This window comes from Coregonus lavaretus (genome assembly GCF_964263955.1).
Source record: "Coregonus lavaretus genome assembly, chromosome: 28".
Classification (NCBI taxonomy): domain Eukaryota; kingdom Metazoa; phylum Chordata; class Actinopteri; order Salmoniformes; family Salmonidae; genus Coregonus; species Coregonus lavaretus.
Window position 1 is genome coordinate 9,851,036 of NC_140015.1, and position 25,549 is coordinate 9,876,584.

Here is a 25,549-nt window from a genome sequence, read left to right on the forward strand (position 1 = left end):
GAACATCATTTGATCTCTCAGAGGCCTGCGTGCTTACATGTCAAATTCGGATCTGTAACCAAGTACAATTCCTCACATGAAACATAATTTACCTTTAATTACGGCACAATTAACAAAAATATGTACGTTTATAAGTAGACATATATTTATTGTAAATCTGCTGAGGTCATATCTCAGGCCATGTAAGCATCTGGGATTTCATCTGGCTGCTCAGACGGTTAGCGGATTCTCCTGAGCTAAAAATGTAGCATTAATTAGTTATATGACAAGGGCTGTGGTGCATATGTAGTTCATATTTTGAATTACTTACAACACTGTGGTCTGATTTTTAATTTAGCTTATATACTGTACATTTGGAAGTCTTTGAGGTCTTCAATCATCAGTCTTGTATCATCAAAGAACCTGACAAGCTTCTCCCCCCACTAAAGCATTGAACAACCCGTTTTACTAGGCTACATATCAATAACCACGACTGCAACAGACAGACTACAGTAGACGGACATGGAAACATGGAAACCCACACCCTCGTTAGAACCAGGCCAAGAAGACAGCGACACGCAACACGTATTACAGCATGCTCAGCAAAAACCATGCTGGCAGGCGATTTGTCCGTTGACCGACTTTTTCACAGACCTGTTTGGCATGAGAGGTGGGCCATCAACCCTGAGGCCACTTGGGGTGAAGTGAGAAGTCAAGACAAGCAGATGAAGCTTCTTTTGACTGGAAGTTCCTCTTTGTGTATTAAGAGAAGGTGCCGTCTCGGCAGAGCCATTTGAGAGGTGTGACTATTTTCAACTTTTCTGCTGAGTCATTTATGTTTCTTCTTCCCTTTCAACACATCTGAGGCTGTTCTGTACACACACACACACGCACATTCTCACACACACAGTTACACACTTACAAATATACCCAAGCAATGTATCAACTGTAGTCATATCTACTACTATTATAACTAATACTACCACTACTACAACTACACTACTAGGCCTACTAAATGAATAAAACAACCATTTTGGAACCTAACAATAAAACTCCTATTTCTACTGTACCAGCATCACAGCTGCTGTAATAAGCCATTGGAAATGTTATTTCTCTGAAAACACATTGTACCCATCACTAATGGTGCTTTTCCACTGAGACTTACCCAGTGTGCCGCCAGTGTTTTATGTTAATGTTGGCTCTAGTGTTATTATGTTTCCATCCTTAATAATAATATGCCATTTAGCAGACGCTTTTATCCAAAGCGACTTACAGTCATGCGTGCATACATATTTTTGTGTATGGGTGGTCCCGGGGATCGAACCCACTATCTTGGCATTACAAGCGCTGTGCTCTACCAGCTGAGCTACAGAGGACCACAAGACTTGTTGCGAGCAGAATCAACAACTGCATCATTCAAGACTGTTGCTTTGTGAGAAGGTGTTAAAGTTCACAGTTAGCCATTGTTATGTAAATGCAGCTGAAAAGTAACCAGGACCTTGCCTTGGCTCCAAGATAGAGCATGTCCGCTGGAGCCATGGCCCAGTGAGACACGGGTGACATCCGACGTAGATGAAAACAGAAAAGTCTGAGCCTTTTGGGTAAAACACTGGGGTAAATCCTCGATGGGAAATGCACTGTGAGTGAAAATGACTCAAGGAATTATCTGCTGCTCAACAAACCCTGTTTCTCAAATCAATGTTGAGAGCCATATTCAATTAATTTTCTGTATATTATTTCCATAATTCATCTAACACATTTATAATAGTAACACGTTATAATAGTTACACATTTTAATACAAAGTTGTATTACATGTTTGTGTGTGCGTACTAATCAACGTGCTGGAATACATGTGTCACACTAAAGCTTAACTGTCTCATACAGGACAATCTGTCTAAAATGTCTACAGTATTTACACAAGTTCACTACAGACACAACATTAAAGGGCCAATATGCAACTTTTTGGGCGACCTAACCAAATTCACATAGAAATGTGCGTTATAGATATATCATTCTACTTTTGGGCTCCCGAGTGGCGCAGTGGTCTAAGGCACTGCATCTCAGTGCTTGAGGCATCACTACAGACCCCCTGGTTCGATTCCAGGCTTTATCACAACCGGCCGTGATTGGGAGTCCAATAGGGCAGCGCACAATTGGCCCAGCGTTGGCTGGTGTAGGCAGTCATTGTAAATAAGAATTTGTTCTTAACTGACTTGCCTAGTAAAATAAAAAAATAAAAGCAAGTCTAAGAAGTGGTGGACCTGTTCTATGTGCACTATTTCTACGTTTTCTCTTTGCTACTTTCGGTTTTGTACTGTATATATTTCACAATGGTTCTCTACACTATACTAGCTTATTTTGTCACATAAACTGAAATTAGGCAAACTATTAGAGTTTTAGCAACCAGGAAATGGCGGAGCGATAGTGCAATTTTTACATTTTAGTCATTTAGCAGACGCTCTTATCCAGAGTGATTTTCAGTTAGTGAGTGCATACATCTTCATACTGGCCCCCCGTGGGAAACGAACCCACAACCCTGGTGTTGCAAGCGCCATGCTCTACCAACTGAGCTACAGTTACTGATGTGCACACTCCAAAGGTATCTTGAAAGATGCAACATTAATGTATATTTGACACGTCTGGTTTTATACTCTTGCGCATTAAGTTTTCATCAGATAAAAAACCGAGGACCTGATCGAACTCTCAATGTTCAGGGCTGGGACTGTCATAAAATATGCAATTGGAGGGAACAAGAGTGTGTGTCAGAACTATTTTACTGGTCTGTCAATGGGAAATCGTCAAACTTAATAAGGCTAAATAAAGCAGTGAAGTGAAAGTTTTTTTTAATTCAGTATGTCTGTCCCCTTGTATTTGTGTTGTGTGTATGGGTATATTTGGGTGTTAGAGAGGTTGTGAGAAAGTGTGTGTGTGTGTGTGTGTGTGTGTGGACGTGTTTAACTATAATTTAAGAATAGTAAACCCCCAAAAATTTGACCAACTGGGGACATGTTGTTAGTCCCCACAAGGTCAAATTGTATTTCTAGGGGGTTTAGGGTTAAGGTTAGAATAAGTATTAGGGTTAGGGTTAGAATTAGGTTCAGTGTTAGGAGCTAGGGTTGAGTTTAGGGTTAGGGTTAAGGTTTTCAGGTTAAGGTTAGCGTTAAGGTTAGGGTAAGGGTAAGGGTACGGGTTAGGTTTAGGGGTTAGGGAAAATAGGATTTTGAATGGGAATGAATTTTGTCCCCCCACAAGGTTAGTTGTACAGGACGTGTGTGTGTGTGTGTGTGTGCGTGTGCGTGTGCGTGTGCGTGTGCGTGTGCGTGTGCGCGTGTGCGTGTGCGTGTGTGTGTGTGTGTGTGTGCGCTTAGGTTGGTTGTTTGGTTTGTCACAGGCTACTCCATAAATGGGTATATATCTGTTAGCCACTCCCCTTCTGACCGTATGTTGGTATACAAATATACATAGGTTTACTGTTGTCCTATCCAATGTATTTCACCTCCAAATACCAACGTCTCTGTAGAAAACACACTATTGTTTTTTCATTGCCACTCAATGTACATATTTTATGAATCATCACTTGATATAATCTAATTTAAGTAATGTTATTCTGAATTTCAGTTATATTTTGGTCATCTACATGATGGTCATATAGTCACTATTGTGAACCCATGAACTATTGTTAACTCATTTGACTATTTTCAACAGTCAATAAGAGAACTATTCACAATTGGAAAGCTGCCGCGGTCATCCCCCTCTTCAAAGCCAAACTCTTACAGACCTATATCCATCCTCATAGATATCATCCTGACTAACTTACCCTCTAAATACACCTCTGCTGTCTTCAACCAGGATCTCAGCGATCACTGCCTAATTGCCTGCGTCCGTAACGGGTCCGCGGTCAAACGACCACCCCTCATCACTGTCAAACGCTCCCAAAAACACTTCAGTGAGCAGGCCTTCCTAATTGACCTGGCCCAGGTATCCTGGATGGATATAGATCTCATTCCGTCAGTAGAGGATGCCTGGTTGTTCTTTAAAAGTAATTTCCTCTCAATCTTAAATAAACATGCCCATTCAAAAAATACAGAACTAAGAACAGATATAGCCCCTGGTTCTCCTCAGACTTGACTGCCCTTGACCAGCACAAAAACATCCTGTGGCGTACTGCATTAGCATCAAATAGCCCCCGCGATATGCAACTTTTCAGGGAAGTTAGGAACCAATACACACAAGCAGTTAGGAAAGCAAAGGCTAACTTTTTCAAACAGAAATTTGCATCCTGTAGCACTAACTCCAAAAAGTTTTGGGACACTGTAAAGTCCATGGAAAATAAGAGCACTTCCTCCCAGCTGCCCACTGCACTGAGGCTAGGAAACACTATCACCACCGATAAATCTACAATAATCGAGAATTTCAACAAGCATTTTGCTACGGCTGGCCATGCTTTCCACCTGGCTACCACTACCCCGGCCACCAGCTCTGCACCCTCCGCTGCAACTTGCCCATGCCCCCCCCGCTCCTCCTTCACACAAATCCAGACAGCTGATGTTCTGAAAGAGCTGCAAAATCTGGACCCCTACAAATCATCTGGGCTAGACAATCTGGACCCTTTCTTTCTAAAACTAGCCGCCGAAATTGTCGCAACCCTTATTACTAGCCTGTTCAACCTCTCTTTCGTAACGTCTGAGATCCCCAGAGATTGGAAAGCTGCCGCGGTCATCCCCCTCTTCAAAGGGGGTGACAATCTAGATCCAAACTGTTACAGACCCATATCCATCCTGCCCTGCCTTTCTAAAGTTTTTGAAAGCCAAGTCAACAAACAGATCACCGACCATTTCGAATCCCACCGTACCTTCTCCGCTATGTAATCCGGTTTCCGAGCTGGTCATGGGTGCACTTCAGCCACGCTCAAGGTCCTAAACGATATTATAACCGCGATCGATAATAGACAGTACTGTGCAGCCGTTTTCATTGACCTGGCCAAGGCTTTCGACTCTGTCAACCACCGCATTCTTATTGGCTAAATAGCCTTGGTTTCTCAAATGACTGCCTCGCCTGGTTCACCAACTACTTCTCAGATAGAGTTCAATGTGTCAAATCGGAGGGCCTGTTGTCTGGACCTATGGCAGTCTCTATGGGGGTGCCACAGGGTTCAATTCTTGGGCCGACTCTTTTCTCTGTGTATATCAATGACGTCGCTCTTGCTGCTGGTGACTCTCAGATCCACCTCTACGCAGACGACACCATTTTGTATACATCTGGCCCTTCATTGGACACTGTGTTAACAAACCTCCAAACGAGCTTCAATGCCATACAACACTCCTTCAGTAGCCTCCAACTGCTCTTAAACACTAGTAAAACTAAATGCATGCTCTTCAACCGAACGCTGCTTGCACCCGCCCACCCGACTAGAATCACTACTCTCGACGGGTCTGACCTAGAGTATGTGGACAACTACAAATATCTAGGTGTCTGGTTAGACTGTAAACTCTCCTTCCAGACTCACATTAAGAATCTCCAATCCAAAGTTAAATCTAGAATCGGCTTCCTATTTCGCAACAAAGCCTCCTTCACTCATGCTGCCAAACATGCCCTCGTAAAACTGACTATCCTACCGATCCTTGACTTCAGCGATGTCATTTACAAAATAGCCTCCAACACTCTACTCAGCAAATTGGATGTAGTCTATCACAGTGCCATCCGTTTTGTCTCCAAAGCCCCATATACTACCCACCACTGTGACCTGTACGCTCTTGTTGGCTGGTCCTCACTACATATTCGTCGCCAAACCCACTGGCTCCAGGCCATCTATAAATCACTGCTAGGCAAATCCCGGCCTTATCTTAGCTCATTGTTCACCATAGCAACACCCACCCGTAGTCTGCACTCCAGCAGGTATATCTCACTGGTCATCCCCAAAGCCAACACCTCCTTTGGCCGCCATTCCTTCCAGTTCTCTGCTGCCAATGACTGGAACAAATTGCAAAAATCTCTGAAGCTGGAGACACTTATCTCCCTCACTAACTTTAAGCATCAGTTGTCAGAGCACCTTACCGATCACTGCACCTGTACACAGCCCATCTGAAATTAGCCCGCCCAACTACCTCATCCCTATATTGTTATTTATTTCGCTCATTTGTATCCCAGTATCTCTATTTGCACATCATCTCTTGCACATCTATCATTCCAGTGTTAATACTAATTGTAATTATTTTGCACTATAGCCTATTTATTGCCTTACCTCCATAACTTGCTACATTTGCACACACTGTATATATATGTATTTCTGTTGTATTTTTGACTTTGTTTTGTTTTACCCCATATGTAACTCTGTGTTGTTGTTTTTATCGCACTGCTTTGCTTTATCTTGGCCAGGTCGCAGTTGTAAATGAGAACTTGTTCTCAACTGGTTTACCTGGTTAAATAAAGGTGAAATAAAAAAATAAAAAAATCCTGCCCTGCCTTTCGAAAGTTTTTGAAAGCCAAGTTAACAAACAGATCAACGACCATTTCGAATCCCACCGTACCTTCTCCGCTATGCAATCCGGTTTCCGAGCTGGTCATGGGTGCACTTCAGCCACGCTCAAGGTCCTAAACGATATTATAACCGCGATCGATAATAGACAGTACTGTGCAGCCGTCTTCATCGACCTGGCCAAGGCTTTCGACTCTGTCAACCACCGCATTCTTATTGGCAGACTAAAAAGCCTTGGTTTCTCAAATGACTGCCTCGCCTGGTTCACCAACTACTTCTCAGATAGAGTTCAATGTGTCAAATCGGAGGGCCTGTTGTCTGGACCTATGGCAGTCTCTATGGGGGTGCCACAGGGTTCAATTCTTGGGCCGACTCTTTTCTCTGTGTATATCAATGATGTCGCTCTTGCTGCTGGTGACTCTCAGATCCACCTCTACGCAGACGACACCATTTTGTATACATCTGGCCCTTCATTGGACACTGTGTTATCTCCAAACGAGCTTCAATGCCATACAACACTCCTTCAGTAGCCTCCAACTGCTCTTAAACACTAGTAAAACTAAATGCATGCTCTTCAATCGAACGCTGCTGGCATCCGCCCACCCGACTAGAATCACTACTCTCGACGGGTCTGACCTAGAGTATGTGGACAACTACAAATACCTAGGTGTCTGGTTAGACTGTAAACTCTCCTTCCAGACTCACATTAAGAATCTCCAATCCAATGTTAAATCTAGAATCGGTTTCCTATTTCGCAACAAAGCCTCCTTCACTCATGCTGCCAAACATGCCCTCGTAAAACTGACTATCCTACCGATCCTTGACTTCGGCGATGTCATTTACAAAATAGCCTCCAACACTCTACTCAGCAAATTGGATGTAGTCTATCACAGTGCCATCCGTTTTGTCACCAAAGCCCCATATACTACCCACCACTGTGACCTGTACACTCTTGTTGGCTGGTCCTCACTACATATTCGTCGCCAAACCCACTGGCTCCAGGCCATCTATAAATCACTGCTAGGCAAATCCCCGCCTTATCTTAGCTCATTGGTCACCATAGCAACACCCACCGGTAGTATGCACTCCAGCAGGTATATCTCACTGGTCATCCCCAAAGCCAACACATTATTATTATTCTTTTTTAATGGTGCCGTATGTTTTGCTTAATATAAGGAATTTGAAATTATTTTTTACTTTTACTTTTGATACTTAAGTACATTTTAGCAATTCCATTTACTTTTGATACTAAAGTATATTTCAAACCAAATATTTTTAGACTTTTGCTCAAGTAGTATTTTACTGGGTGACTTTCACTTTTACTTGAGTCATTTTCTAATAAGTTATCTTTACTTTTATCCAAGTATGACAATTTAGTACTTTTTCCACCACTGGTTATATTGTTTTCCAATTAATTAACTTTAGTGACCTTTTAAAGGCAATGTGGGAAATACAGATCTTGGAATGCCTGAACGAACTTCCGTGTGGATTTCACAGTGACTTGAGACCTTTTAAAGATTTTTGTCCTTTAATAATACACCCAAATTTAGTAAACACACCCATTTCTGGGATGTTGATGTGATGTCTTTGCCCAGTGGGATGGCAATTGCAAAAGCTTATAATAACATTATTTCTAAAATCCCTCATTATATTCTTTCTATGTCTATACCCTGCCTTTGTCACACCATATTTGTCAATTTTCACTCTTCCCAGCATGCCATGTCTGTCAACCTTCTACTCTTCCTTTTCCTCCCTGTGTGTCACGGCTGCCACACTGGCTCCTTCACCGACTGCCAGAAGGCTCCGTTCGTCCCCGGCCACAACCTGGCCGGAGAGGGTTTCGACATTGTCAAGATGCAGACCTACGGCGCCTTTGTGGTGGATGTGTGGAAGTTCATGGTAGAAGGGCACGACGGTAACTGCACCCTGTGCATCAACACTCTGATGAACAACCAGGTCCAGAAGTTGCCGCTCTCTGTACCATCAAGGGTGTCACGATCAGCGCTAAGACCAAGTACTGCAAGTCCCAGAGCAAAAAACTCAAGACAGGCCAAAGCTTCGGAGCCACCTTCTCGGACCGCGTCACAGAAGTGCAGGGCGGCAACGTTGAGGTGGCATACAGTGGGGAAAAAAAGTATTTAGTCAGCCACCAATTGTGCAAGTTTTACCACTTAAAAAGATGAGAGAGGCCTGTAATTTTCATCATAGGTACACGTCAACTATGACAGACAAAATGAGAAAAAAAATCCAGAAAATCACATTGTAGGATTTTTAATGAATTTGTTTGCAAATTATGGTGGAAAATAAGTATTTGGTCAATAACAAAAGTTTCTCAATACTTTGTTATATACCCTTTGTTGGCAATGACACAGGTCAAACGTTTTCTGTAAGTCTTCACAAGGTTTTCACACACTGTTGCTGGTATTTTCGCCCATTCCTCCATGCAGATCTCCTCTAGAGGAGTGATGTTTTGGGGCTGTCGCTGGGCAACACGGACTTTCAACTCCCTCAAAAGATTTTCTATGGGGTTGAGATCTGGAGACTGGCTAGGCCACTCCAGGACCTTGAAATGCTTCTTACGAAGCCACTCCTTCGTTGCCCGGGCGGTGTGTTTGGGATCATTGTCATGCTGAAAGACCCAGCCACGTTTCATCTTCAATGCCCTTGCTGATGGAAGGAGGTTTTCATCAAAATCTCATGATACATGGCCCCATTCATTCTTTCCTTTACACGGATCAGTCGTCCTGGTCCCTTTGCAGAAAAACAGCCCCAAAGCATAATGTTTCCACCCCCATGCTTCACAGTAGGTATGGTGTTCTTTGGATGCAACTCAGCATTCTTTGTCCTCCAAACACGACGAGTTGAGTTTTTACCAAAAAGTTCTATTTTGGTTTCATCTGACCATATGACATTCTCCCAATCCTCTTCTGGATCATCCAAATGCACTCTAGCAAACTTCAGACGGGCCTGGACATGTACTGGCTTAAGCAGGGGGACACGTCTGCCACTGCAGGATTTGAGTCCCTGGCGGCGTAGTGTGTTACTGATGGTAGGCTTTGTTACTTTGGTCCCAGCTCTCTGCAGGTCATTCACTAGGTCCCCCCGTGTGGTTCTGGGATTTTTGCTCACCGTTCTTGTGATCATTTTGACCCCACGGGGTGAGATCTTGCATGGAGCCCCAGATCGAGGGAGATTATCAGTGGTCTTGTATGTCTTCCATTTCCTAATAATTGCTCCCACAGTTGATTTCTTCAAACCAAGCTGCTTACCTATTGCAGATTCAGTCTTCCCAGCCTGGTGCAGGTCTACAATTTTGTTTCTGGTGTCCTTTGACAGCTCTTTGGTCTTGGCCATAGTGGAGTTTGGAGTGTGACTGTTTGAGGTTGTGGACAGGTGTCTTTTATACTGATAACAAGTTCAAACAGGTGCCATTAATACAGGTAACGAGTGGAGGACAGAGGAGCCTCTTAAAGAAGAAGTTACAGGTCTGTGAGAGCCAGAAATCTTGCTTGTTTGTAGGTGACCAAATACTTATTTTCCACCATAATTTGCAAATAAATTCATTAAAAATCCTACAATGTGATTTTCTGGATTTTCTTTTCTCAATTTGTCTGTCATAGTTGACGTGTACCTCTCATGGAAATTACAGGCCTCTCTCATCTTTTTAAGTGGGAGAACTTGCACAATTGGTGGCTGACTAAATACTTTTTTTCCCCACTGTACATCCTCTTCAACCCCAACAAGAAGTCTGGCTACAAAACCTGGCTTAAGAAGGTCCCTGCTGTGGTCTCCTACCAGCTCAGCTCCCTGCACTTCCTGGCCAGAGACAACCCCATCCTCAAGGCCAACCTGCGCAATGCTATCAGAGACTACATCCAGAAGTACACAGTTTCCACCTCCTGCCCGTCTGCTTGCAAGACGGGGAGACGCAACAAAGACTGCGTCTGTAAGTGCACCGGTCACAGGAACGTGGACTCCAACTGCTGCCCCGGTAAACCGGGCGTGGCCAGGATGAATGTGACGGTGGCTACGGGGCTCTGGGGGCGACTACTTCTCTAAGACAGACAGCTACGTCAAGGTCTTCTATGGAAATCAAGGTGATTCCACTCCTGTGATCTGGAACAATGACTTCCCCTACTGGAAATACAGGATTCAGTATAGAACGGTGGATTTGAAAAGTAGTAGTAGTAGTAGTTTTTTCCATTTTTATGTTAAATAGTCAGATCCGTCTCTTGAGGGTTACTATGTATAGGCTTCCTGTACAAAGGAATAAATGGAGCAGCAAGACATATGTTAAGGGTGTTTTGGGCTCTCTGTGTCTTTGTCGGTGGGATCTCCAGGGTAGTTTCCAATTTGCTAATTTTGCTCCCTATTCTATAAAACCTTGTAACAGTAAAAAACATTTTGTCAGCATTGTGAATATATTGTGTATTACCACTGCTCTTACTTAGAGTTCTCTCTCTCATTCACCCACTCTCTGTGTTCCCTAACAGAGCCTTGCACTTTCAGGTGTGGGACAGCGACAACAGATGGAACGATGATCTGCTAGGAAAGGGCTCCATAACCCTTCAAAGGGGCATGAACGTCAACCATAGGTTCAACTTGAAACACAGCACACTTTATGTCTCCCTGTCTGTGGTTTGCGGCCCCAGCCTTAAAGGAGCCTTCTGTGATCAGTATGCCCCCTTGCCTGGGTCCCAGGGTAGGCTGAGTTACGTCCATGACTGGGACAGAGAGACAGAGACGTTACCCACCCTCTTCCAGGGTTCTCAAGGTGCCCGGAACAGGACCTTCCTGTCAGCGGCGCCCCTCGTGTAAAATGACTTATTTAATTATAATATAATAATAATATATGCCATTTAGCAGATGCTTTTATCCAAAATGACTTACAGTACAGTGCATACATTTTAGAATATGTGAACCCCAGCGGGAATCAAACCCACAACCCTCTAACCAATGCTCTTACCATCTGAGCCACACAGGACTACTTACTCCTCTTCACTCCCTGTGGAACATAAAGTCGCAACAATACACGCCATGCCAGACGGTCCTTTGCAGCTTTCTCTCTGCTTCACCTTTGTTACATGAGGCAAATGGTAAATCAGTAAAAAATAATGCATTAAATCTATAGGTCAACCAATTAGCTTGCGTTGACAAACTCGGTCTTTCCTTTCCAAGGCGATAAAATGATTCATTGCTTCAGGGTTGCCTCTACATTCGTATCTTTTTTCTTTCTGTCACGAAACTAAATTATTTCTCAATATTGACTTTCTTTTACAGTTCTATGTCATGTCTGATACATCCAAATAGTTGGGGTTGCAGTATTTACATTTTAGTCATTTAGCAGACACTCTTATCCAGAGCGACTTACATGAGCAATTAGGGTTACGTGCCTTGCTTAAGGGTACATCAACAGATTTTTCACCTAGTCAGCTCAGGGATTAGAACCAGCGACCTTTCGGTTACTGGCATAACGCTCTCACCCACTAAGCTACCTGCCGCCCTGTATTACTCGTATAACTGTGACACACAAAAAAACCTTCTTCAAAGTAATGTGAAAGGAGGGATTTTAAGTTTATTCGAGGCCTACTTGAAGGGGAACATTACCCAAGTGCTTTTGCTGATTCATTACCACCCAGATGAAGTGGGTGAGACCACAGACTCTGGATAATTATGTTCCTTTCCTTTCACATTTGTTTCAACTTTGTTATTGCAAGTTACATTTTATCATTGAATTTTATATTTTCTGCTTGTACTGTCCGTCAATAAATTGAGTAGGCCTATTATGGTGCCAGTGTTTATTTCACTACTGAACAATTTGATACCTGTGGGCTAAATTTACACGCGTTAACCCAGACTTTCATGTAAACCATGTATTGGGGTCAATTGTAGACATGAGAATTCAAGTTATTCATGGATAGGATTTGGCCCTGTATTAAACTACAAGATTTCACGTGCAAAATCACATGATTGTGAAAATGTGTTTTTGGAACACTTCACATGTGATCACATGATTTCACATGTGTAGTTTCATGTTATCACATGTTGCTTTACATGTTGTCACATGTTATCACATTAACTTCACATAAGATCACGTGTTCACATGAAGTTAATGTTGTTTTTCCGTAAGGGTTTTGTGAGGACTGTTTAGAATTCCAGGTATAACGGTTGGTTATTTGGAAAAGGATAATCACATCTAAAGATGAATTCCTGGAGTAAAATGTTTTTACGACTTTTTGAAGGGAGCACTTAAACTGCCAGAGATATTTGGGGTGTTGTGATGAGTGTGATGGAAAGGAGTCAGGCGCAGGAGGGTAATCACCGAATACAGAGTTTATTCCTTAGTTGACACACGAATGCGCTCAAATAGCGATCAACGAAACAGGCACAGGGGAAACTATCATCCCTGGCAAATACACTGTAACGTATATCCAATAATACATAGCTCCACCGAGCTACTCTACTGTCACAAATAACAATCACCCACAAGGACAAGGGGGCAGAGGGAACACTTATACACAGACTAATTAGGGGATAGGAACCAGGTGTGTGTGATTGACAAGACAAGACAATTGTGATGATGATTGGGGCGGCAGTGGTTAGTAAGCCGGTGACGACGAACGCCGAAGCATGACCGAACAAGGAGGGGAGGCAGCCTCGGCCGAAATCGTGACAGTACCCGCCCCCTTGATGCGCAGCTCCAGCAGTGCGCCGACCCCAGCCTCGGGGACGGCCAGGAGGACGCGGAGCAGGGCGAGCCGGATGGCGACAGTGGAAATCCCGCAATAGGGAGGGATATCCCTCACCGGGACCCAGCACCGTTCCTCCGGACCGTACCCTTCCCACTCCACGAGGTACTGAAGGCCCCCCACCCGACGTCTCGAATCCAGGATGGAACGGACAGTACGCCGGGGCCCCCTCGATGTCCAGAGGAGGTTGAGGAACCTCCCGCACCTCAGACTCCTGGAGCGGACCAACCACCACCGGCCTGAGGAAAGACACATGAAACGAGGGGTTAATACGGTAATCAGGGGAAGTAATAACCTATACGTGACCTCGGTGATTCTCCTCAGGACTTTGAACGGCCCCACAAACCACGGGCTCAACTTCCGGCAGGGCAGGCGGAGGGGCAGATTCCGGGTCGAGAGCCAGACCCGATCCCCCGGTACAAAAACTGGGGCCTCACTGCGGTGATGGTCAGCGTTGGCCTTCTGACGATGCACGGCGCGCTGGAGGTGAACGTGGGCAACGTCCCACGTCTCCTCCGCGCGCCGAAACCAGTCATCCACCGCAGGAGCCTTGGTCTGGCTCTGGTGCCACGGTGCCAGAACCGGTTGGTAACCTAAAACACATTGGAATGGTGTTAGGTTAGTAGAGGATTGGCGGAGAGAGTTCTGGGCATATTCTGCCCATGGCAAGAACACCGACCACTCCCCCGGACGGTCCTGGCAGTAGGACCGCAGGAACCTACCCACATCCTGATTTACCCGTTCCACCTGCCCATTTGACTCGGGGTGGAACCCAGAGGTCAGGCTGACCGAGACCCCCAGACGTTCCATGAACGCCTTCCAAACCTTGGACGTGAACTGGGGACCTCGGTCGGACACTTTATCCTCTGGCACCCCGTAGTGCCGGAAGACGTGAGTAAACAGGGCCTCCGCAGTCTGCAGGGCCGTGGGGAGACCGGGCAGAGGAAGGAGGCAACAGGACTTGGAGAAGCGGTCCACAACAACCAGGATGGTGGTATTACCTTGGGAGAGGGGAAGATCAGTCAAAAAATCAATACTAAGGTGAGACCATGGTCGTTGTGGAACTGGTAAAGGTTGTAGCTTACCCGCTGGGAGGTGCCTAGGTGCCTTACTCTGGGTGCACACCGAGCAGGAGGAGACGTACACCCTCAGGCCACCAGTACTTTCCGATCAAGCAGCGCACTGTATGACCGATACCAGGGTGACCAGAGGAGGGTGACGTGTGTGCCCAGAAGATCAGGCGATCACGGATAAGAGCAGGCAGGTACCGCAGCCCAGCTGGACACTGAGGTGGAGATGGATCTGTGCGTAGTGCCTGCTCTATATCCGCGTCCATCGCCCATACTACCGGCGCCACAATGCAGGAGGCCGGGAGTATGGGGGTGTTGTCTCTGGGCCTTTCCTCTGTGTCATACAGCCGGGACAGTCCGGCTGCCTTCACGTTTTTCGTACCCAGAATGTATGACAGTGTAAAATCAAACCGGGTGAAGAATAGGGCCCACCTGGCCTGGCGAGGTTTCAGCCTCCTCGCTGCCCGGATGTACTCCAGGTTACGGTGGTCCGTCCAGACAAGGAAAGGGTGTTTCGCCCCTTCTAGCCAAGGCCTCCACACGGTCAAAGCTCGGACAACAGCCAACAGCTCCCGATCACCAACGTCGTAGTTCTGCTCCGCCGGGCTGAGCTTCTTAGAGAAGAAGGCACAGGGGCGGAGCTTGGGTGGCGTGCCCGAGCGTTGGGACAGGACAGCGCCTATCCCTACCTCGGACGCATCCACATCCACTACGAACGGTAGTGATGGATCGGGGTGGGCCAGTACCGGAGCTGAGGTGAACAGACCCCGCAGTCTCCTGAAGGCCAGGTCAGCCTCAGCAGACCAGCGGAGCCGGGACGGCCCACCCTTCAACAGGGATGTAATGGGAGCTGCAACCTTGCCAAAGCCCCGGATAAACCTCCGATAGTAGTTAGCAAAGCCAAGGAAGCGCTGCACCTCCTTAACCGTGGTTGGAGTCGGCCAACTACTCACGGCTGAAATGCAATCTCCCTCCATCTCATTTACATTACATTTACGTCATTTAGCAGACGCTCTTATCCAGAGCGACTTACAGTTAGTGAATACATATATATATATATTTTTTTTTTTTTCATACTGGCCCCCCGTGGGAATCAAACCACACCTGAGGTGGTAAAGCGGTATCCGAGGAGGGAGACGGACTACTGGAAAAACATACACTTCTCTGCCTTGGCATAAAGGTCATTTTCCAACAGTCGGGCCAGCACTTTGCGAACCAGGGACACATGCTCGGCGCGAGTAGCGGAATACACCAGGATGTCATCGATGTAGACCACCACACCGCGACCAAGCATGTCCCGAAACACCTCGTTCACAAAGGACTGGAAGACGGATGGAGCATTCATCAAACCGTAGGGCATCACCAGGTATTCATAATGCCCCGTGGTTGTGCTGAATGCTGTCTTCCACTCATCCCCCTCCCGAACACACACCAGGTTGTATGCACTCCTGAGATCTAGCTTAGTGAAGAAGCATGCCGCATGCATTGAATCAATCACTGAAGGAATGAGGGGGAGAGGATAACTAAATCTAATCATCTCCTTGTTCAGTGATCGATAATCAATGCACGGGCGCAGACCGCCATCTTTCTTCTTCACAAAGAAGAAACTCGAGGAGGCGGGTGAAGTGGAGGGACGTATGTACCCCTGGCCCAGGGACTCGGAGAAGTATGTTTCCATAGCCTCCGTTTCAGCCTGCGACAGGGGGTACACATGACTCCTGGGAGGTACAGCGTCTACCCGAAGGTTTATCACGCAATCCTCCGCCCGATGAGGTGGCAATTTAGTCGCACGCGTCTTTGAAAACACATGTGCCAAATCGAGGTATTTGGGGGGAATGCGCATGGCGGAGGTACCTTCTGGACTTTCCACCGTGGTTGCACCAACGGAAACATCTAGACACCTACCCTGACACTCTTGCAACCACCCCGCGAGAGCCCTCTGCGGCCATGAGAAGGTGGGGTTGTGGAGTGCTAGCCAAGGGATACCTAATACCACAGGGAAAGCAGGAGACTCAATAATCGAAAAAATAACCTGCTCATAATATGTCTCCTGGGTGATCATGGTGACTGGTATAGTGACTTCCTTAACAAACCCGGACCCTAATGCTCGACTATCGAGTGCTCTGATGGGGAGTGGAATGGATAGGGGAACCAATGAAATGCCTTGACGCCGTGCGAATGCCCTGTCCATAAAGTTCCCAGCTGCGCCTGAATCGACTAGCTCCTTATACTAGGGAACTACAATGTGATCAGGAAAGTGGATAGGTAGGGTACAGTGCGCAGCAGAGGGCTCTGAACAAGTGTGGGTGTTCGATACCTGGGGTGATGCGTGAGTGCCCTGCCTGCCGCCTCCAGGCCCAAAAGAACGTTGACTACGACGTGTGGTGTACTGTGGTGTACTGTGGCTCCACCTAGCTCCATCGGCTCGGAATCCGAGTCGTCCGGGGTGGAAACGGGCAGACCCCTACCAGGACGTCCTCTGGCTGCCAGCAGGTTGTCCAAACGAATGGCCATGTTCACCAGTTTATTGAAGGACAACATGGTGTCTCGGCAGGCTAGCTCCCGTCGGACGTCCTCCTGCAGATGGCACCGGAAATGGTCGATCAGGGCCCGCTCGTTCCACCCGGACCCCGCTGCCAGCGTCCGAAACTCCAACGCAAAGTCCTGCGCGGTCATCGTCCCCTGCCTCAGGTGGACCAGCCGCTCACCCGCCTCTTGACCCTCGGCCGAAGTCGTGACAGGTGTATACGACAGGTAAAATCTCTGACTTGACTACCTCCAGATCATGTTTTTTTATTTCAATTGTAGGCCTTAACTCAGAGTCCTTTTCAGCCGGCCTGGTTTTGTGAGGACAACTGGGAACTTGTTAGAAGTGATAAGAACAGGTTACCCAGATGGCATCAGTTAAAACAAAGCAATGTCCACAATGGATTCCATTACTGTATCTATTTCACACTACTGAGCCAAACTGAACTGAAACAAACTGAACTGAGCCAAACCGTGCCGAGCCAAGCCAAGCTGTACTGGGCTGAACTGGTTACGCATCCACCATAGTTAATGTAACACTGCAGGACAGGACAATGTGAAAAGAAAATATCAGAGCCAGCAGGGTATAGTTCAGGTCGGCCCTATAGTGTGAATCAAGCAGATGTGACATGTTATGACTATCAGGGACTCATTCATGATATACCCCCTTTTTAGTGAGATGGACCCCCACTCTTTCGGCTATGTTTTAACCCTGCCTCATCTCTGCTTTTTTCTTTCTACTCTATGCTAAATGGAAGACATCAAGGTGGGTTATACAGTACACGACTGTTGGTTAATCACTGGGCATGCTGCCATTTCCAAGGAAATTAGAGTAGAGCATGAGTTCATCACAATCGTAAAATCCTTATTTGAAATGACTCTGCACCGTGGCCCAATTTATTGGTGATTTTACTGGATATAAGATGGCACTGCATAACATAGGTATTGATTAATTGGTAGATAGTATGTTTATCCTTTGAATTCATCCCATTTAATATTGGTAGCCTAACAACTTCGGTCTCACCTCAGTACCTGATACTGTACATTGCTTGTAGAATTAAAACTGAGAAGTATTACAGATAGTACTGAACCATGCCAAGCCACAAGTTAGGTCATCTGTGCTAGACTAATCATTCCACTGAATGAGGATATCATGTGCTTTATTAGGACATGATCTCCCTACATTGCCTTGAATACAGGCATTGAATAATGTTAGGAGCTATTATGGATTATTCTTTACAGTAGGCTCTGCTCAAACAGTCAGGGGCCATTCAGGGATACTGTCAATATGGAATGTGAGTGCACAACTCTGATCAATTGAGTCATCATGTGAGGAAATGGAATTGAGCACAAGGTTGAAGACAATATTCATGTTATGTTTAGTAATATGACCCCTTCTGTTGGTTTGGGGGGAAAGGCCACTGAATACGGTATACAATAAGATAACTTTTACACAAAACGTAGACTTATAAAGCAATCTAACATGGTAGCCTATTCTAATTTAATTAAACAAAGATGTCTGAAATGTTGAAACAATTTTGATGACATTTGCCTCAGGTTATAGGCTATTAGAATGCAGGTCTAGATGTATTACAATCTAATAACTGTAAAATCAGAGGTGTTAAGGTTTTCAAAATCTAGGCCTCTCAGTAAAATAGTCTGCTGTAGCCTAATATTAAAACAGAGAGTAAAGTATTGAATTCTCTAAATCATTAGGCTACATTGCCTTTTAGCCTACAGCTGACTTCTATTCCAGTCATTACGATGGCGTTTACCATTTTGTGGTGGACAGCTCATACATAGAGCCCTTGTGCATTGAAGTGGGTGGCTTCCGATAAATAAATAAAAAACATGTTTAATGGGGGTAACATCACCTCATCCTCTGATTATCTCACTTCCTTCTGCCTGCCTGCCACTATAGACCACCCTGAGCCCCTTGTGGAAACTGCTCCTTTGGGAAGGGGGGCTGGGTTTTCCGTTGCCCTACTCGTCTCCGTGCGCGTGGACTGAATTCCACAAAATTATTTTCATTCACCTAAACAAACTACAGTTCCCTGGTTTGCATAGAGCGCCGAACGATTACGCGCTGCGGATAGACACCGAAGGGGAAAAAGGGCGGAGGGGGAGGGGTAGCAGGTAAAGTGATTGAGATGGAGAGAGGGAGACCGCGCGTGCGCACAGAGATCCATCCCTCCGCATCGCTTCTTTTTTCATCCTTTTTTTTTGCAGCAGCATCAGTACCGCGCTCGTATCGCATTCGTTTGCTGGAGTCGGAGCGCGCTGCGGGGCGACACTGCACCGCCAAGGAGGACGCACAAGCACGGTAGAGGGGGGACTAGAGAAAAGCAAAAAAGACAGAGAAGGTAGTGCACAGGGGAGACTCATAGCCTACCCCCTCATTTGAATACTGGAAGAAAATATAAAATTGTCGGACCTTTGGACATAAGAAGACAATCACTCCACGAGGTACTGAAGGCCCCCCACCCGACGTCTCGAATCCAGGATGGAACGGACAGTACGCCGGGGCCCCCTCGATGTCCAGAGGAGGTGGAGGAACCTCCCGCACCTCAGACTCCTGGAGCGGACCAACCACCACCGGCCTGAGGAAAGACACATGAAACGAGGGGTTAATACGGTAATCAGGGGGAAGTAATAACCTATACGTGACCTCGTTGATTCTCCTCAGGACTTTGAACGGCCCCACAAACCACGGGCTCAACTTCCGGCAGGGCAGGCGGAGGGGCAGATTCCGGGTTGAGAGCCAGACCCGATCCCCCGGTACAAAAACTGGGGCCTCACTGCGGTGATGGTCAGCGTTGGCCTTCTGACGATGCACGGCGCGCTGGAGGTGAACGTGGGCAACGTCCCACGTCTCCTCCGCGCGCCGAAACCAGTCATCCACCGCAGGAGCCTTGGTCTGGCTCTGGTGCCACGGTGCCAGAACCGGTTGGTAACCTAAAACACATTGGAATGGTGTTAGGTTAGTAGAGGATTGGCGGAGAGAGTTCTGGGCATATTCTGCCCATGGCAAGAACACCGACCACTCCCCCGGACGGTCCTGGCAGTAGGACCGCAGGAACCTACCCACATCCTGATTTACCCGTTCCACCTGCCCATTTGACTCGGGGTGGAACCCAGAGGTCAGGCTGACCGAGACCCCCAGACGTTCCATGAACGCCTTCCAAACCTTGGACGTGAACTGGGGACCTCGGTCGGACACTTTATCCTCTGGCACCCCGTAGTGCCGGAAGACGTGAGTAAACAGGGCCTCCGCAGTCTGCAGGGCCGTGGGGAGACCGGGCAGAGGAAGGAGGCAACAGGACTTGGAGAAGCGGTCCACAACAACCAGGATGGTGGTGTTACCTTGGGAGAGGGGAAGATCAGTCAAAAAATCAATACTAAGGTGAGACCATGGTCGTTGTGGAACTGGTAAAGGTTGTAGCTTACCCGCTGGGAGGTGCCTAGGTGCCTTACTCTGGGTGCACACCGAGCAGGAGGAGACGTACACCCTCAGGCCACCAGTACTTTCCGATCAAGCAGCGCACTGTATGACCGATACCAGGGTGACCAGAGGAGGGTGACGTGTGTGCCCAGAAGATCAGGCGATCACGGATAAGAGCAGGCAGGTACCGCAGCCCAGCTGGACACTGAGGTGGAGATGGATCTGTGCGTAGTGCCTGCTCTATATCCGCGTCCATCGCCCATACTACCGGCGCCACAATGCAGGAGGGCCGGGAGTATGGGGGTGTTGTCTCTGGGCCTTTCCTCTGTGTCATACAGCCGGGACAGTCCGGCTGCCTTCACGTTTTTCGTACCCAGAATGTATGACAGTGTAAAATCAAACCGGGTGAAGAATAGGGCCCACCTGGCCTGGCGAGGTTTCAGCCTCCTCGCTGCCCGGATGTACTCCAGGTTACGGTGGTCCGTCCAGACAAGGAAAGGGTGTTTCGCCCCTTCTAGCCAAGGCCTCCACACGGTCAAAGCTCGGACAACAGCCAACAGCTCCCGATCACCAACGTCGTAGTTCTGCTCCGCCGGGCTGAGCTTCTTAGAGAAGAAGGCACAGGGGCGGAGCTTGGGTGGCGTGCCCGAGCGTTGGGACAGGACAGCGCCTATCCCTACCTCGGACGCATCCACATCCACTACGAACGGTAGTGATGGATCGGGGTGGGCCAGTACCGGAGCTGAGGTGAACAGACCCCGCAGTCTCCTGAAGGCCAGGTCAGCCTCAGCAGACCAGCGGAGCCGGGACGGCCCACCCTTCAACAGGGATGTAATGGGAGCTGCAACCTTGCCAAAGCCCCGGATAAACCTCCGATAGTAGTTAGCAAAGCCAAGGAAGCGCTGCACCTCCTTAACCGTGGTTGGAGTCGGCCAACTACTCACGGCTGAAATGCAATCTCCCTCCATCTCATTTACATTACATTTACGTCATTTAGCAGACGCTCTTATCCAGAGCGACTTACAGTTAGTGAATACATATATATATATATTTTTTTTTTTTTCATACTGGCCCCCCGTGGGAATCAAACCACACCTGAGGTGGTAAAGCGGTATCCGAGGAGGGAGACGGACTACTGGAAAAACATACACTTCTCTGCCTTGGCATAAAGGTCATTTTCCAACAGTCGGGCCAGCACTTTGCGAACCAGGGACACATGCTCGGCGCGAGTAGCGGAATACACCAGGATGTCATCGATGTAGACCACCACACCGCGACCAAGCATGTCCCGAAACACCTCGTTCACAAAGGACTGGAAGACGGATGGAGCATTCATCAAACCGTAGGGCATCACCAGGTATTCATAATGCCCCGTGGTTGTGCTGAATGCTGTCTTCCACTCATCCCCCTCCCGAACACACACCAGGTTGTATGCACTCCTGAGATCTAGCTTAGTGAAGAAGCATGCCGCATGCATTGAATCAATCACTGAAGGAATGAGGGGGAGAGGATAACTAAATCTAATCATCTCCTTGTTCAGTGATCGATAATCAATGCACGGGCGCAGACCGCCATCTTTCTTCTTCACAAAGAAGAAACTCGAGGAGGCGGGTGAAGTGGAGGGACGTATGTACCCCTGGCCCAGGGACTCGGAGAAGTATGTTTCCATAGCCTCCGTTTCAGCCTGCGACAGGGGGTACACATGACTCCTGGGAGGTACAGCGTCTACCCGAAGGTTTATCACGCAATCCTCCGCCCGATGAGGTGGCAATTTAGTCGCACGCGTCTTTGAAAACACATGTGCCAAATCGAGGTATTTGGGGGGAATGCGCATGGCGGAGGTACCTTCTGGACTTTCCACCGTGGTTGCACCAACGGAAACATCTAGACACCTACCCTGACACTCTTGCAACCACCCCGCGAGAGCCCTCTGCGGCCATGAGAAGGTGGGGTTGTGGAGTGCTAGCCAAGGGATACCTAATACCACAGGGAAAGCAGGAGACTCAATAATCGAAAAAATAACCTGCTCATAATATGTCTCCTGGGTGATCATGGTGACTGGTATAGTGACTTCCTTAACAAACCCGGACCCTAATGCTCGACTATCGAGTGCTCTGATGGGGAGTGGAATGGATAGGGGAACCAATGAAATGCCTTGACGCCGTGCGAATGCCCTGTCCATAAAGTTCCCAGCTGCGCCTGAATCGACTAGCTCCTTATACTAGGGAACTACAATGTGATCAGGAAAGTGGATAGGTAGGGTACAGTGCGCAGCAGAGGGCTCTGAACAAGTGTGGGTGTTCGATACCTGGGGTGATGCGTGAGTGCCCTGCCTGCCGCCTCCAGGCCCAAAAGAACGTTGACTACGACGTGTGGTGTACTGTGGTGTACTGTGGCTCCACCTAGCTCCATCGGCTCGGAATCCGAGTCGTCCGGGGTGGAAACGGGCAGACCCCTACCAGGACGTCCTCTGGCTGCCAGCAGGTTGTCCAAACGAATGGCCATGTTCACCAGTTTATTGAAGGACAACATGGTGTCTCGGCAGGCTAGCTCCCGTCGGACGTCCTCCTGCAGATGGCACCGGAAATGGTCGATCAGGGCCCGCTCGTTCCACCCGGACCCCGCTGCCAGCGTCCGAAACTCCAACGCAAAGTCCTGCGCGGTCATCGTCCCCTGCCTCAGGTGGACCAGCCGCTCACCCGCCTCTTGACCCTCGGCCGAAGTCGTGACAGGTGTATACGACAGGTAAAATCTCTGACTTGACTACCTCCAGATCATGTTTTTTTATTTCAATTGTAGGCCTTAACTCAGAGTCCTTTTCAGCCGGCCTGGTTTTGTGAGGACAACTGGGAACTTGTTAGAAGTGATAAGAACAGGTTACCCAGATGGCATCAGTTAAAACAAAGCAATGTCCACAATGGATTCCATTACTGTATCTATTTCACACTACTGAGCCAAACTGAACTGAAACAAACTGAACTGAGCCAAACCGTGCCGAGCCAAGCCAAGCTGTACTGGGCTGAACTGGTTACGCATCCACCATAGTTAATGTAACACTGCAGGACAGGACAATGTGAAAAGAAAATATCAGAGCCAGCAGGGTATAGTTCAGGTCGGCCCTATAGTGTGAATCAAGCAGATGTGACATGTTATGACTATCAGGGACTCATTCATGATATACCCCCTTTTTAGTGAGATGGACCCCCACTCTTTCGGCTATGTTTTAACCCTGCCTCATCTCTGCTTTTTTCTTTCTACTCTATGCTAAATGGAAGACATCAAGGTGGGTTATACAGTACACGACTGTTGGTTAATCACTGGGCATGCTGCCATTTCCAAGGAAATTAGAGTAGAGCATGAGTTCATCACAATCGTAAAATCCTTATTTGAAATGACTCTGCACCGTGGCCCAATTTATTGGTGATTTTACTGGATATAAGATGGCACTGCATAACATAGGTATTGATTAATTGGTAGATAGTATGTTTATCCTTTGAATTCATCCCATTTAATATTGGTAGCCTAACAACTTCGGTCTCACCTCAGTACCTGATACTGTACATTGCTTGTAGAATTAAAACTGAGAAGTATTACAGATAGTACTGAACCATGCCAAGCCACAAGTTAGGTCATCTGTGCTAGACTAATCATTCCACTGAATGAGGATATCATGTGCTTTATTAGGACATGATCTCCCTACATTGCCTTGAATACAGGCATTGAATAATGTTAGGAGCTATTATGGATTATTCTTTACAGTAGGCTCTGCTCAAACAGTCAGGGGCCATTCAGGGATACTGTCAATATGGAATGTGAGTGCACAACTCTGATCAATTGAGTCATCATGTGAGGAAATGGAATTGAGCACAAGGTTGAAGACAATATTCATGTTATGTTTAGTAATATGACCCCTTCTGTTGGTTTGGGGGGAAAGGCCACTGAATACGGTATACAATAAGATAACTTTTACACAAAACGTAGACTTATAAAGCAATCTAACATGGTAGCCTATTCTAATTTAATTAAACAAAGATGTCTGAAATGTTGAAACAATTTTGATGACATTTGCCTCAGGTTATAGGCTATTAGAATGCAGGTCTAGATGTATTACAATCTAATAACTGTAAAATCAGAGGTGTTAAGGTTTTCAAAATCTAGGCCTATCAGTAAAATAGTCTGCTGTAGCCTAATATTAAAACAGAGAGTAAAGTATTGAATTCTCTAAATCATTAGGCTACATTGCCTTTTAGCCTACAGCTGACTTCTATTCCAGTCATTACGATGGCGTTTACCATTTTGTGGTGGACAGCTCATACATAGAGCCCTTGTGCATTGAAGTGGGTGGCTTCCGATAAATAAATAAAAAACATGTTTAATGGGGGTAACATCACCTCATCCTCTGATTATCTCACTTCCTTCTGCCTGCTTGCCACTATAGACCACCCTGAGTCCCTTGTGGAAACTGCTCCTTTGGGAAGGGGGGCTGGGTTTTCCGTTGCCCTACTCGTCTCCGTGCGCGTGGACTGAATTCCACAAAATTATTTTCATTCACCTAAAACAAACTACAGTTCCCTGGTTTGCATAGAGCGCCGAACGATTACGCGCTGCGGATAGACACCGAAGGGGAAAAAGGGCGGAGGGGGAGGGGTAGCAGGTAAAGTGATTGAGATGGAGAGAGGGAGACCGCGCGTGCGCACAGAGTTCCATCCCTCCGCATCGCTTCTTTTTTCATCCTTTTTTTTTTTGCAGCATCAGTACCGCGCTCGTATCGCATTCGTTTGCTGGAGTCGGAGCGCGCTGCGGGGCGACACTGCACCGCCAAGGAGGACGCACAAGCACGGTAGAGGGGGGACTAGAGAAAAGCAAAAAAGACAGAGAAGGTAGTGCACAGGGGAGACTCATAGCCTACCCCCTCATTTGAATACTGGAAGAAAATATAAAATTGTCGGACCTTTGGACATAAGAAGACAACGAGGCGGAAAAACCCAGGCGATTATATTTTAGCCAACACGGCGGGGAAACAATGAAGGATCGTACACAAGAACTACGAAGTGTAAGCTTATATATTTCTACCATTCCTACCCTCCTCCCTTGGTCCCACTCTCTCCTCCCTTCCGAAACCTCACCGCAATCGGGCGTCAGCGTCTGACATCTCCTTGCTGAGCGCTAGCTCACGGCAAACATAAAAAATATGTGCACGTAGGTTTCGGTTCCTTACCAAAAATACAGAGGCAGATATCTTTAGGCTATTCATTTCTATTTTACGCATTCGAATGTATCTTCCCATCAGTGTCAATAGCCTAGTGG

The 25,549-nt window shown here is 47.0% G+C and overlaps 1 protein-coding gene and 1 pseudogene across 2 annotated transcripts in view; both read left to right on the forward strand.

Moving 5' to 3' along the window:
- Window positions 1-8,174: 8,174 nt before the first annotated feature.
- Window positions 8,175-11,273, forward strand: LOC311103871 (perforin-1-like; annotated as a pseudogene). Its single transcript has 3 exons — window positions 8,175-8,576; window positions 10,174-10,642; window positions 10,951-11,273. The product of its transcript is annotated as a perforin-1-like (transcript).
- Window positions 11,274-24,950: 13,677 nt separating this feature from the next.
- Window positions 24,951-25,549, forward strand: part of LOC311103765 (syntaxin-1B) — a 63,236-nt gene continuing 62,637 nt past the window's right edge. The window contains exon 1 of the mRNA XM_084145416.1: window positions 24,951-25,295. Coding sequence (XP_084001542.1) covers window positions 25,266-25,295 — 30 coding nt within the window. The 5' untranslated portion in view covers window positions 24,951-25,265. The remainder of the gene's footprint in view (window positions 25,296-25,549) is intronic.